Source organism: Lolium perenne, chromosome 1, assembly GCF_019359855.2.
Source record: "Lolium perenne isolate Kyuss_39 chromosome 1, Kyuss_2.0, whole genome shotgun sequence".
NCBI classification, from domain to species: Eukaryota; Viridiplantae; Streptophyta; class Magnoliopsida; order Poales; family Poaceae; genus Lolium; species Lolium perenne.
This window is the reverse complement of record NC_067244.2, coordinates 266,256,384-266,270,097: the sequence shown is the minus strand read 5'-3', so window position 1 is coordinate 266,270,097 and position 13,714 is coordinate 266,256,384. Positions and strand designations below refer to the sequence as shown.

Here is a 13,714-nt window from a genome sequence, read left to right as displayed (position 1 = left end):
ATCATGGCCAATACTTAGTTATAATTCTTTGTAGGGAACTAGCATACTTAGATACTTATTCTTCGCTTTCAAACATAAGATGATTTTGGAGTTTAATTTAAACACCCAAAATATCTTATACTCCATTTAGGAACAAATGTTTTACATTACTAGCATAGTTAAGGTAAATCATCAACTTTAATAGTCACACCACCTGGTGCTCCTAGCAAATATGGCGCCACAGCTGTTTTATTCCTATTTCTTTTTTTTTTTCTCTGCACTCATCAGCTGTGACCCAAACTTTAATGCTCCCCTTCCGCTGCTGTCTCCTTCTCCCTCCTCCCAATCCACCCCTGCCACTGCGCCCCGGAGGCGGCCAGCTTCCGCCACGTCCTTCGCCGACGCATCATAGCTTGTCACTGGCCAGGGAGCTGCCGGAGGACGAACAGTCAGAGGCGGCGGCGGCAAGGTGGGGGGTAGTGACTGACAGTGCGGTACCAATACCGCTAGTACTTCTCCAAGAACCCTAGCGGGGGTGGTGGCCGGTGGCCGCCTGGGGTTTCTTTCAAGTCTTCGCTTTCTCGAGAGGTTTGCTTCAACCCTCCGTCCGCCTCCCCCTCTTCTCCTGCCTGGTTCGCATTGGAGCTGCTATAGGTGTCCATGCTCTGTGCGACAGCGTGAGCTGTTCCTGGATCATGTTTCTTGATCCAATGCGGTTGCTGTGAGCTCCAGATTGACTCGATTAGATTAGATTGGATTGGACTGAATCCCTTCCCGGGGTAGCGAGGAAGGAAGCGGATCGAATCTTTTCCGGCCAAGGGTAAAGGGGAAAGTTTTGATTTGATTTGACAGGGATATTTTGGTTTCGCTCACTCCAGCAAATGCGCGATTTGTTTTCTCCTATAAATCCCTAGTGATAATACGCGGTGCTGTTGATCTACCTGGCCGTGCGCTCCCAGGAGCAGTGTTCATCCTGGGAGGGGGCAGGTAGTCGGGGAGCAGCGATTTCCCCACCAATGCCTTGGCTCTTTTAATTCGCCTCACTCTCACATGAAACTTGCGCCTCAGACATGTTCTTCCCATTTCCTCCTCCTCTTTTGATTTTTTTTATTGATAATGATTGCTTCCTGCTCTGTAGTGTAGACCGGCTTATTATTGTTGTATTGTCCTCATTCAGATAAGTATGCTATACTAAGCATGTCTGATATTAATCTCTGCATGTCTTGCTTGCTGTGTTCAGTGAAGTGTGTGGGAATTAATCTCTGCTTGTCTTTACTGTGTTCAATGAATTTAGTGTCATGTTCTGATATTAACCTCAGCTTATCTTCCTTGACATTAATCTCAATTTGTCTTTCTTGATGTGTTCAATGATGTCCATGCCATGTTCTGATATTAATCTCAGTTTGTCTTCTTGCTGTGTTCAATGAATTGCTTCATTGCCTTACATCTAATGGAATGATTGCTAAGTTAACATTACATTGCTGATCCTGGTGTGCAGGCTGCTCAGAAATAAAGATGCCGACAGGCGAAAGCCTACGCGCAGAGCTATCATCCAAGACGCCGCCGTTTGGTCTGAGGCTGTGGATAGTGATTGGCATCAGTATCTGGGTGGTAATCTTCTGTATACTAGGTTTCATGTGCTTCTGGTCGATATATCGGAGGAAGCCAAAGAAGTCTTTTGATAACATCCCAGTATCTCAAATCCCGGATGTATCAAAGGAGATTGCAGTGGATGAAGTGCGCCAACACGCTGTTGTTGAGAACTACCAAGTGCAAGAGAGCCATGCACTGACAGTAAAAGAGAAACCTCATGATAAAGATTCCAGGAAAATGCTGGGGCACTTGGTTAGGACGAAATCAAGTGATGCTGATAATTTGAGCCAGTGCAGCTCGGTCTACCAATGCGATAGGGCTGGTAGTTCGTATTCTGGCGACGAAGGCAACTCGGGCAATACTAGGAGGCAGTATACTCAGTATGCAACTGTCTCCGCGTCCCCTCTGGTTGGTCTCCCAGAATTTTCACACCTGGGTTGGGGCCATTGGTTCACTCTGAGGGATCTGGAGCACTCTACCAATCGGTTTTCTAAGGAGAATATCATTGGAGAGGGTGGATATGGGGTAGTCTACCGTGGTCGACTCATAAACGGGACTGATGTTGCAATAAAGAAGCTTCTGAATAACATGTATGGAACTCTGAATTATATTTGATCTTTGAAACACAGCACTCACAAAACTTGAAATAGTATGCTATCCTCTGTGTACTGTCATCATATTGACTGTGTTTTGATATGGTACTACAGGGGCCAGGCGGAAAAGGAGTTCAGGGTTGAAGTTGAGGCTATTGGCCACGTCAGGCATAAAAACCTTGTCCGCCTGCTAGGATATTGCGTCGAGGGAATCCACAGGTCAGTCACCTTCACCAATAGATGACTAGTTATGTTTGTGCTATAGTAGTTATTTGCATAGGATATGTACCGATTTATGCACACTTGCACACTTGACTCGCGTGGTGATTAATTCTTCAAGACAAATAAGAACATTCTGTCCTATCAAATATTTTTCTTCGAGAAACTTTCAAACATTTGTAGTCTAATTCAACTTCATCATAATGCATGTGCCAAAAAACACTCAATTTACATACAAAAGTCAGCCCTTGTACAGACATGTCTTCTGCACGACATCTCTTCGTTCATAAATTTTACCGATCACATTTTAATCATTATTAAGAAAATTCTAGTGCAGAATGACTTGCAGCCAAACCCTCAGTAGGGTATCCTCTTAATTTGTTTGATTTTTCTTTTTTGGTTCAGTGGGGTATCCTCTTAATTTGTTTGATTTTTTTTTTTGGTTCAGTGGTTCTTATTATGGGCACGGCATCGAAGTTTGTATCTTCATTCTTAAGCAATATCACAGTTTGCAATTTATAGTTCACAATTGGCAACCCTATTCAATTCTTAGTTCATGTATTAACCTATTGCTCACTAAAGACAGGACACTTTTTAATATCTGGACCATGATGAGTTTTGGGCTAGAAATGCAAAAGAAAACTACTTCCTGCCTAGGTTGTTTCCCCTTTCTCATTGGTCACTACAATAGTTTCTTCTGTCCTGCTTACAAAAGCCATAATGGCACCTCAACGCCACCTATCTTAAGTCTCAACAGAGAATTTGATACTGGTAATAATATTGTGAAACCTCTTCCAACTAGCATTGTTGAACTTGGGAATGTGGTGATTACTCAAAACAGAAGTTTTTGATTAAAGAAGGGCTCCTTCATAACAATACTAAGGTCAACAGTGGAATGGCAGGAGGACTGTAAATACACAGGTGGCAAACGGGATATGGATAAAAAAACTTATTAGAGACCAATCGAAATACAGGAATGTCTTTTTGGATGAGTCCGGCCACTGTAGGTGTAGCCGGTATAGGCATGCACATGTGTAATCAGAGTCAGGCATTCGCCGTAATACTATGGTGGCAAACTGTTGTACTAAACATATGCTTAACACAATTCAGGCTGCAACCATTTACCCGAGCTTTCATGAATAAAGCAGTAGGGCTTGGCATTAGCCAACACTGCTTAAATAGCATCAAGATAGAAAGTTATTTGCGAAATAGAGGTGCTTTTAGATCATTCATTGCCAAATAAGTACGGCTTGGCATTAGCCAACGCTGCTTAAATAGCACCACACCAGGAAATTTTTTGCGAAATAGAGGTGCTTTTAGATCATTCATTGCCAAATAAGTACATCCCTGGTGTCTACCTCAAGAATTTTTGACAATCTATCAGCCAACCCACTGTACACATGTCTTAGAAATAAAATTTTGTCTTTCAACTTTTTTGTTTTAGAGACGTATCTAGGACGGTGTGGACATGCACCAAATCCTGAGTGTATGGCCACACCGTCCTAGATATGTCTCTAAAACAAAACAAAAAAATGAAAGACAAAAATTTATCCCCATCACTCAGGATTTGGTTCTCTTGTAATTGGATATGGGTAGCTGTTCTTTTTGTTGTTATCTAGTTCCTCTCCTCTTAGGCATCCATCATTTTTCTGGAATGTATTTCGCTAAAGAAGCAGATAAAGTTGTCTTAGAACTGCCTGTTGGACTGAGAGTTTTTTGTGAAACGACAAAAATATATTTGTGTTCCACTTTATGATAAATTGAAGATACCAGCGACATGCTCCTTGGTTTAACTTCCTATTTGAATATATGTGCATAATTCAGTAGTACACAGGCAGTTCAAGGTTTCCATGAGACCAGTCTTGGTTTATGCTTTCACCATCATGATTTGGCTGTGTGTGTTGTGGTGTATGTCTTTACAGCGTGTGAATCTATCTACTTCTTATGCACAGTATGTTCTATGCTTTATGTCATCTTGATCCCATCATTGAACTTCTATTCCAGGATGCTTGTGTATGAGTATGTGAATAATGGAAACTTGGAACAGTGGATCCACGGTGCCATGCGGCAACATGGTGTTCTTACTTGGGAAGCTCGAATGAAAATCGTTCTTGGAATTGCCAAGGCGTAAGAATCAAACCATCCATCTCTTTGCCCCTTTTATATAGGAATAGTTATATCCATCTCTTTGCCCCTTTTATATAGGCATATTTATAGTTGGCCAATACATTCTCTGAAACTAAATGATATACAGGCTCTCTTATCTACATGAAGCCATAGAACCAAAAGTTGTGCATCGCGATATCAAATCAAGCAATATCCTAATTGATGAGGATTTCAACGGAAAGCTTTCTGATTTTGGATTGGCCAAGATGTTGGGTGCAGGGAAGAGCCATATCACAACTCGAGTTATGGGAACTTTTGGGTATGTTATTGTGATTTTGTAATTTGCAGTACCTGACTTTTTTTTTCGAAAAGGGGAACAGCCTCTGCATCAATTGATGAACAAGGCCATTTTTATTGCAGTACCTGACTGTAGTCATGGAAATGTTTGATATTCATATACACTAGCCACTAGGGGATTTGAAATTTCGAGGAGTGAGCTCTTCATTTATTAAAGCATTTAGCTTTACGGGAGCGCTTAACATTTATTATGTCACCGTTTCAGGTATGTAGCCCCTGAATATGCCAACACAGGACTGTTAAACGAGAAGAGCGATGTCTACAGCTTTGGTGTGCTGCTACTGGAAGCAGTTACTGGGAGGGATCCTGTCGATTACGGTCGGCCAGCGAATGAGGTGAGCATATATTCTACTACCTCAATTATATCATGCATGATCAGCAGTGCATACTGGTGGCCATTTTGTTTGCAGCAAAAAATAACATCTGCTTGGGAAGATAATTTGTTTCAACTGTATGGCTATCTCACAACATTCATTTAAACCTAGTCCCGTTCTGTTACTTTTGCAACTTTATTTTCTCTGTCGCGCTAACATGTCGGCAGCTGCAAATTTTAATCAACAATTACACGGATGCAGGTGCATCTAGTGGAGTGGCTGAAAATGATGGTTGGCACGAGGAGAGCCGAGGAGGTGGTGGACCGTGACATGGAGGTAAAGCCGACGATCCGCGCTCTCAAGCGCGCCCTTCTGGTGGCACTGAGGTGCGTCGACCCAGATTCCGAGAAGAGACCCTCCATGGGTCACGTTGTCCGGATGCTAGAGGCAGAAGACGTCCCGTCAAGGGAGGTTGGTACCAGTCATCCTCTGCTCCTCAAACACAAACAAATATTATACCATTTCCTGGCCATATATCTGAATCATGTGTTCTGACCTTATATTTCAGGACCGGAGGAGCAGGAGGGGCCACGCCGGCAACGCGGACACGGAGTCCAAGGCGAGCTCGAGCGAGTTCGAGGTCAGCGGCGACTCGGGCCCTTCCACGAGATTCCAACCTTGAGAACTGCAGACCGAGGGTGGCCAGGCGTCTGGCCGAGAGTAGAGGTAGAAGGTAGCAGCAAGATGAGCATTTCTGTAGGGCATTGCACTTCATTTTGTACTGTAGGCGGTAGAGAGAGCGCGCGCGCACTGCTGATCATCCCCTGAGACTCTGTAGCACTTTCCGTTGGGCGTTCTGTTGCTTGTCGGGGAGCCTGTACAGATTGTTTTTTCCTTTTCTTTTAGGATCTCTTGAATGAACAAATAAACGTATTAAGGTAATTGTTAGTCCTTTGTCTGTATTGTTTTCAAAGATGATGTGTATGTTATATTTAGTCAGTGCATCTCATTTTGGGACGATTTTGAATTGGATGACCTGAAAATTCCTTTTTGAGGGCGGATGACCTGAAAATTCTTTTTTGATGGCGGATGACCTGAAATGGAGATGCATTTTTGAAGGGAACCTAAAGTGGAGATGACAAATGAAGAGTCAGAACTGAAAATACCCATCAGCAAAAAAATTACCCAAGCCCGTTCGACGCGTGCTAATGTGCACATTGTGGTGATTTCAAAACAAAACGCTGTCTCAGATATCTAAATGTGGCAGGTTTCGTTAATTAAAGAAAAGTGAACACAATGTTGATCAACTTGTTTTTCTAACAAACAAAGAAAAAGTATTCATAACTGAAATGGTGATTGTCTTTAGGCCAGAGCAAATAACTTTTTTTTGTTTGTTTGAAAGTAGCTTATCACGTGTACCACGCGATGGCCAGAGCAAATAACTTAAATGATCTTAAAAGAAGTGAACCTTTGAACACATCATTTTCATCATAACGTGAATGTTGGATCGAATATTAAGGGATTGGGCCTCTCTGTGCACTCACGGCCCAGAGTGGCACCAGCCCAGTAGACATGAAGAGTCCATTCGCGAGGCCGGAAATATCTCATCCGTCTCGCCTAAACCCCGCACAGTTTTCTCACCCAGGAAGATCCCCTTCGACTCTGTCTTGCCTCGCCATGGCCGCCGCCACCGCCGCCATCCACCGCGCCATGGCCGCCGGCCCGCTCCGCTCCCTCGCCTTCTCCTCCTCCAGGTCCCGCTCCCTCCTCCACCTCCTCTCCCCCCGCCGCGCCATCTCCTCGTCGCCCGCCTCCTTTGCCTACCACCCTTCCGCCGCCGCCGTCCCCAACCACACCCACCAGCACCAGCCTCAGGACCAGTGGGGGCCGCCGCCTCCCCAAGGACCCCCTCACCACTGGACGCCTCAGGGGCCGCCGGCGAACAACCACCAGCAGTACCCGGCCCCTCCCCCGCCGCCGAGGAATAGTTACCAGCAGCAGGCGCCTCTCTCGCCGAGGAACGACTACCAGCAGCATCAGGCGCCCATCCCGCCGCGGGACAACTACCAGCAGCGCCAAGCGCCTCCCCCGCCGGCGAACAACTACCCCTACCAGCAGCGCCAGGCGCCTCCCCCGCCGCCGAGGGATAACTACCCGCAGCAGTCGCCCATCCCACCGAGGAACAACTACCCGCAGCAGCAGCAAGGGCCACCCCCACCGCGCCACAGCTACGGCCCGCCTCCTCCCGCCCCGCCCCCGCCGGGGCCACCCCCACCGCGCCAAACCTACGGCCCGCCTCCTCCCACCCCACCCCCACAGCAGCAGGCACCGCCGCCGCCTCAGCAGCCCGTGGCGGGGCCGGAGGATCTGATCAATCTATGCCATGACGGGCGGGTAAAGGAGGCGGTGGAGCTGCTCGAGAAGGGGGCGCGCGCCGACGCCCCCTCCTTCCACGCGCTGGCGGCCGCCTGCTCCACCCCGAAGCTGCTCGAGGATCTCCGCAAGGTGCACGACTTCCTGCTCCGCTCGCCCTTCCGCGCCGACCTGCAGGTGAACAACAAGGTGCTGGAGATGTACGGGCGGTGCGGGAACATGACGCACGCGCGCAGGACGTTCGACCACATGCCCGACCGGGACGCGGCCTCCTGGCACATCATGATCGCCGGCTACGCGGCCAACGGGCTGGGCGACGCCGCGCTGCAGCTCTTCGAGGAGATGAAGCGGTGCGGCGTGCCGCCCACCGCGCGCACCTTCTCGCTGGTGCTCGACGCCTGCGCCAACGCGGAGGCCATCGAGGAGGCGCTGCTCTACTTCGACGCCATGGCCAGGGACCACGGCATCGAGCCGGGCGTGGAGCACTATGTTGGGATCATCGAGGTCCTGGGCAAGTCGGGGCATCTCGACGAGGCTGTGGAGTACATCGAGAAGCTGCCGTTCGAGCCCAATGCCATGGTGTGGGAGTCGCTCTTGAACCTGGCACGCATGAATGGCGACGTCGACCTTGAGGACCGGGCAGAGGAGCTGCTGGTCTCGCTTGACCCGTCCAAGCTCAACCCTAAGAAGCTGCCGACCCCGCCTCCCAAGAGGCGCCTCGGGATCAACATGCTCGACGGGAGGAACAAGCTGGGGGAGTACAGGCTGCCGCCCAAGATCGAGAAGAAGGTGGTGAACGAGCAGCGCTACGTGCCCGACACGAGGTACGTGCTCCACGACATCGACCAGGAGGCCAAGGAGCAGGCCCTGCTGTACCACAGCGAGAGGCTGGCCATCGCCTACGGCCTGATCAGCACTCCTGCCCGGACACCGCTCCGCATCATCAAGAACCTCAGGATCTGCGGGGACTGCCACAACGCCATCAAGATCATGTCGAGGATCGTCGGGAGGGAGCTCATTGTCAGGGACAACAAGCGGTTCCACCATTTCAAGGAGGGCAAGTGCTCCTGCGGCGACTACTGGTGAACACCGTTCCGTGCAAGTTGGATCCCATTATCTGATGATTGAATGTGGTGTGCCATCGAACTCTCCTTCTCGTTAGGGTTTCCTGCTGTCCTATATGAATATATATATTGACAGCCAGCCATGCTTTTAGCGCATAAGCAGTGTCAAGGTATCATTTGTTGGTGCTGGTTGCAATAGATTACTCTTCCCCTCCTTGTAGCTATATTTTGTCTATGTTTCAAACGCTTAAGGTCATTTCTAGCTGCTGTCTCTTGGTATGCACCCAGAAAATTATCGCTTGATGCACAAATGGATCACTAGATTCCTACTTGGTATCGATCATTTGCTTAATAATATCAGGTTCGTGTATTGTTGGTAGGCAATAGCCAATGGTTACATGATTGTAAAAGGTTCTTTATAGTTATCTCTTTTGGATTATTGAGTAAATACCCCAAGACGAGTATCTCTTTTGCATGATAGCGGGCGATCAGATGAGTCTTGCATATGCATGTTCCTTTGTACTGTATTTCAGACCAGTATATGCTGTTGGACCATATCATCTTTGTTGCACCCACTCCTAGTACTAGTAGTACTTTATTTTATGCACTCCCTCAGATTAGTCTAAATTTGGATGTACCTAGACACTAAATCTCATATAGAAGTTTTTAGATTGTTAGATCTAAGACATCCTACAACATGGGACGGAGGTGGAGTATGTACTATATCTTGGATCAATATATGCTGAAGAACCCTAGAACCAGTTTTGTAGCACAAGTTAATATGAGTTTCTGTCCCTGCCTCCCTGGGTAGCGAAGTATTTGTTCTTGTCGGGTGCTTTATAATTGGTGGCCAGATTATGCTTTCTTTGCTTTACAGATAGCTTTTAGTGCAAGTTTATGCAGTGAGAAGTTGGAGCTGATAAAGTAACACGATTCCTTGATGGAACTAATGAGCACGAGAGTTTTGTACTTCATGTCAAAATAAAATGTACTACCTGTGTGTATGTACTGTATGTAGCAATAACAGTTGCAGGAGAATCAAGATAGAAATCGGCCAAGAAGTCTCATGATATACTTTTAATCTCATCATTTTTTTAATGCTAGTATTTATCTGTTGCTTTTGCTTATGTGGAATCTTCTTAGAGTCCCTAAGTGGCTTTAATAAAGCATAGAGCTCACGTGCCAGAATGTGTCTTCTGAGCTTCAGTTGACATACAGACTCAAGCTCAACAGTTGTACTTCTTCACGAAGAACCTATAGAGACTTGAGCTCAAGCAACAACTTAATATGTGTTGTTGTATTTTATATTGTATCAGAGAGGTATCTTAATACATAACCTGCTACCTGTACATGTTGTATCGTATATATTGTATTAGAGGTATCTTAACACATCTGGTGTTACCTGTACATATTGCCCTTAGGCCTAGAGTTCCACGACTTGCACACAAGCTGTCCCTAATGGGAGTAACAGTTAAGCATCATAATACAATTAGCATCATAGTATCAGCACACAACAGGGCCGGCAGTTTACATAATGCGGGACTATATGAGTCAACAGAAGCTCATGGGACACAAATGCTGATGAGAATGGCGGATGGTGTCCAGATCACAGCACTGTAAGATCAGTCGCCATGGACGAGTAACGGTCCAAGTCCGTTTTCGGATTCAGATTCATTCGGGCAAAGCAAAACCTAGGGATAAAATAGAAACTGATGAACAAGTCATAGTTTTCCAAAGTAATTGAAATATAATCAGGTTTGAAACTAGTAGTAGCATAACTGCTGGAAAGAAAAAAGATAGGCTGCAACTTAACATGCTGAGAATTTTCCGCTAAGAAAACATATAGAGATACAACCCCTCAACTCCTGAAATGCTAATCTGTGGAGTATAACTGAAACCGGCGAGTAGCACACATGCTCCAAAGAAGAAGAAAATGATGACTTAACATAGTGAGAAATACACTGCCTATTTAAACGCCAGCGTTCAGGAGTATTAACGGCTCAGTAAAAAGTTGACCGGACCATCTCAATAAGCAATATAAAGATGAATCGACACACACAGCTTCAGAAGCATTAACAGGCTGCTCTAGAGAAAACAGCTAACATTATACCACTTTCATCGGCGTCCTGGGGCTCGAAGGAATGCCACCAAACCTGCCGACCAGGTACTTGAAACAAGGCACGAATATGGTGTAGAGCACAGCCAGCACAACTGGTGCAGCAACCAGCCAACCGAGCATCTGTATTCAACAAAGGCAACAGTCATGTCAGCGTTTTTGAGAGAAAGACAACACGGTGCTCCTTTTCTGTGAAAGAGATAAACTGATGGTGAAGCTTTTTACTAACCGCATGAACGATGCTAAGTAGCACATCTTTTGAGGCGTGGCCAGTGATGACCATCTTGAACGCATCAGATGTCAAGGGGAAGGGGTCACTGCCCGTGAGTGCTTCTCCCAAACGTAAGAAAGGAATGATCAAGCTGAGGAAAATGTAATCAGGAAAACACACACTGCCAAACACATTGAATACATATAGAGAGGATCCGGAAAAGTGCAAATTCACTGGTAGCTATGAATCAATTAAAACATGTCAACTTATAGCCTACATCGCTAGGCTTGGTACAAAGGGGCATATATCTAGTGAAAATGAGCTAAATCAATGCAAAGCTGGGAGATAAAGTGTTCAATTTTTTAAATAAAGAATAGAGAAGGGGTATGCAAGTTCGGTGCCATGTAAAATTTCACAGATCAAACCTACTGCATTGTTGAGATGCAAAAGGAAATACTCTAGGTATCATGGAGATATATAAAGTACCCTCCAATATAACTTTTTCCTCGCAATATTTGGCCCATGTATGCATGGTTTTTCCCCCAACTATTTTTAATCATTTAGACTGTTACTTCTATCGCAATCCATGTGTGAGGCCAAACTAAAAAAAAAACAATTAATCCCCTGAGGCCCTGAGCAACTTCACACGGCACTAAACAAGTCATAAAAAGGGTACGAGTTGTTCAAGACCATTATACGTATTAACTAGCTACAGCAATGCATTTACAGCAACCACATTTTTGTGAAATAGCATAGTGAACGAAGCAGATTCGAGGCATGGGCACACTGATATATGTTATGTATGATCAAAGTAGGCCCTACGAAGAAACCTGGGACGCTAAATTGGAAGGAAGTAATTGAGCACATAAACCTGTCCTGTTATTAAAGCTTGATACATACCTACTTTTACAAACAAAAAGATAAATTAATTGTTCTGTAGTGCAGAAAGACAAATTGGCCATAAGTGGTTAAGTGGATGAAAATGGTACAATTAGTAACAGTCCGTAATTTGAGTGGAATTTAAGTGAAACAAAAAAAAAGTTCAGCGGTATAGAGCTAAAGTCTGTAGCTTTCGGCGCCAAGGCTCGAGACATGTCCATGTAAATAATACCTTACAAGCGAACCAGACAATAGAGTTTCGATTTGGTGTATTTGATGTCGAGTCCGTGCTTACCTTAGCTCGAGAGGAGTAGCAGCCAGATTCAGAACCATAAGAGTAACAGCGTTGCAGCGAGCCCCCAGCGCCGCTACAGCGACTCCACCGATAATAACAGTGGTCCCTGCAGATCACGGAAAGGGTCAATAAGTTGTGTAAAGTTGCTTTGAGAAATGCTATGACAAGGCCAGCGACGGCGGTAGAACGCGCGTAAAATCTCTCGAGCGGGTTCCCTAACCTACATGTAATATTTCAGAGGTTCTTACAGCGTAAAATCTTAAGGCCACAACTTTTTTGACACCAGGGATGCATGATTCGGTTAGTGAACAAAACACAGCAGACAAAACACTAAACAGCCAAATTAGTTTGATAGAAAAGCATTAATAGTTACAGATGCACATGAACGGCTTATGGGTATAGCATGCTGTTTTCAGAAGCCTAATACTAGTGTTCTCTTCAACTACTACGACGACGCGCATACTGCTGTTGTGTGCCGACACGCCACGGCCACGCAACATCGGAAACCGGTGGTGGATTCATTTCGGGTTTGGTGGAAAACAGGTAGGTAGGAGGTGATTAAACGTGCGGGAGGGGCGGACGGGGGGGCGTACCGCAGATGGGGAAGATCCCGATGGTGAGGCCGAGCGCGGCGGAGAAGGCGAGCTGCTTCGGCTCCGCGCCCCTGCACCGCAATCGGAAGACAGGGTAAGGCCAAACAAAACCTGGACGAAAAACGTAGGGCTGGTGCTGGCTGCAATCGGAGGAAGGCCTGGGCGGGCTTACCTCTGGATCACCTGCATCACCGGGTCGACGACCCTCGCGTTCAGCCACGCGAGAACCACCGCCATTTTCTTTCTTTCGTTTCTTGGCGCGCGACGGGAGGAGCGGAAGGCGCGTGTTCCGGCGGGGGCGGATCCGGATGGGGTTAGAAGAACGGGGAGGAGGGGAGGATGGCGGGCAACGGGCAAGAGCGGTGGGGGCGCGGACGCGCCGCCGGAGCAGAGGGGATCGCCGTCCGGCCGCGAGGAAGGAGGGTAGAAGTGGGAATGGAGATTGTCAGGCTCTGGCGCCCGTGCGGCCACCGGCCGGCATTATTATTTCCGATTCGATATTTCGGAAGCAGGGGCAGAACGGTCTTTTCCGTGGCACTTGAGAGTTTAGTTTCGATGGCGATATGTGGCGATATGGGGGGAGCGGCAAGCGTGGCAGCCGCGTGTGCCGTGTGCGTGCTTGACGGTGGTCGGTGCAGCAGCATTTGACTTTGTGCAATTGTTTTTCAGTTTATTATCTTTTTTTTGCGAGAAATCACTGATAGTATTAAACCCCGGTTCTTACAGAACAGTCCAGTACAAAGAAGAAAATTACAAGATGATCCTTCTGGACCCCGATGCCGAGGACGACAACGAGAACGTTGCGCCGGCGGGCCGCCGCACCTTCTCCCCTGAGCCTTGGATTGGGAGGATCCCCTGCACGGACGGGGAAGTCGACGCCACTCAGCTCCAACGAGGAGCCTCCACCCTGCGACGCCACCGCCACCGACGTGGTCAACACCAACAGCAACTCCATCTTATTCGGGAACCAGATCCGCCGCCGCGCAAGATCTGGCCGAGGAACGGCGCACGACGCAGATCCA

The 13,714-nt window shown here is 47.0% G+C and overlaps 2 protein-coding genes across 3 annotated transcripts; one reads left to right on the top strand and one right to left on the bottom strand.

Moving 5' to 3' along the window:
• Positions 1 to 259: 259 nt before the first annotated feature.
• On the top strand, positions 260 to 9,023 carry LOC127327873 (probable receptor-like protein kinase At2g42960). 2 transcript variants are annotated; one of them, XM_051354678.2, is made up of 10 exons: positions 260 to 567; positions 1,478 to 2,162; positions 2,280 to 2,384; positions 4,389 to 4,511; positions 4,639 to 4,809; positions 5,053 to 5,182; positions 5,423 to 5,632; positions 5,730 to 5,801; positions 7,232 to 7,240; positions 7,481 to 9,023. In XM_051354678.2, exons 2-10 carry the CDS (start codon positions 1,495 to 1,497, stop codon positions 8,618 to 8,620), a joined length of 2,628 nt encoding a protein of 875 aa, XP_051210638.1. In that variant the 5' UTR covers positions 260 to 567; positions 1,478 to 1,494; the 3' UTR covers positions 8,621 to 9,023. The 2 variants fall into 2 exon arrangements, with proteins under 2 accessions (XP_051210638.1, XP_051210637.1); XM_051354677.2 differs by lacking the exons at positions 7,232 to 7,240; positions 7,481 to 9,023 and having other exon boundaries at positions 264 to 567; positions 1,487 to 2,162; positions 5,730 to 6,134.
• Positions 9,024 to 9,939: 916 nt separating this feature from the next.
• LOC127327874 (uncharacterized) lies at positions 9,940 to 13,163 on the bottom strand. The gene is made up of 6 exons (XM_051354679.2): positions 12,865 to 13,163; positions 12,693 to 12,763; positions 12,100 to 12,205; positions 10,944 to 11,076; positions 10,709 to 10,837; positions 9,940 to 10,289 (listed from the first exon to the last, which is right to left on the bottom strand). Exons 1-6 carry the CDS (start codon positions 12,927 to 12,929, stop codon positions 10,221 to 10,223), a joined length of 573 nt encoding a protein of 190 aa, XP_051210639.1. The 5' UTR covers positions 12,930 to 13,163; the 3' UTR covers positions 9,940 to 10,220.
• Positions 13,164 to 13,714: the final 551 nt, after the last annotated feature.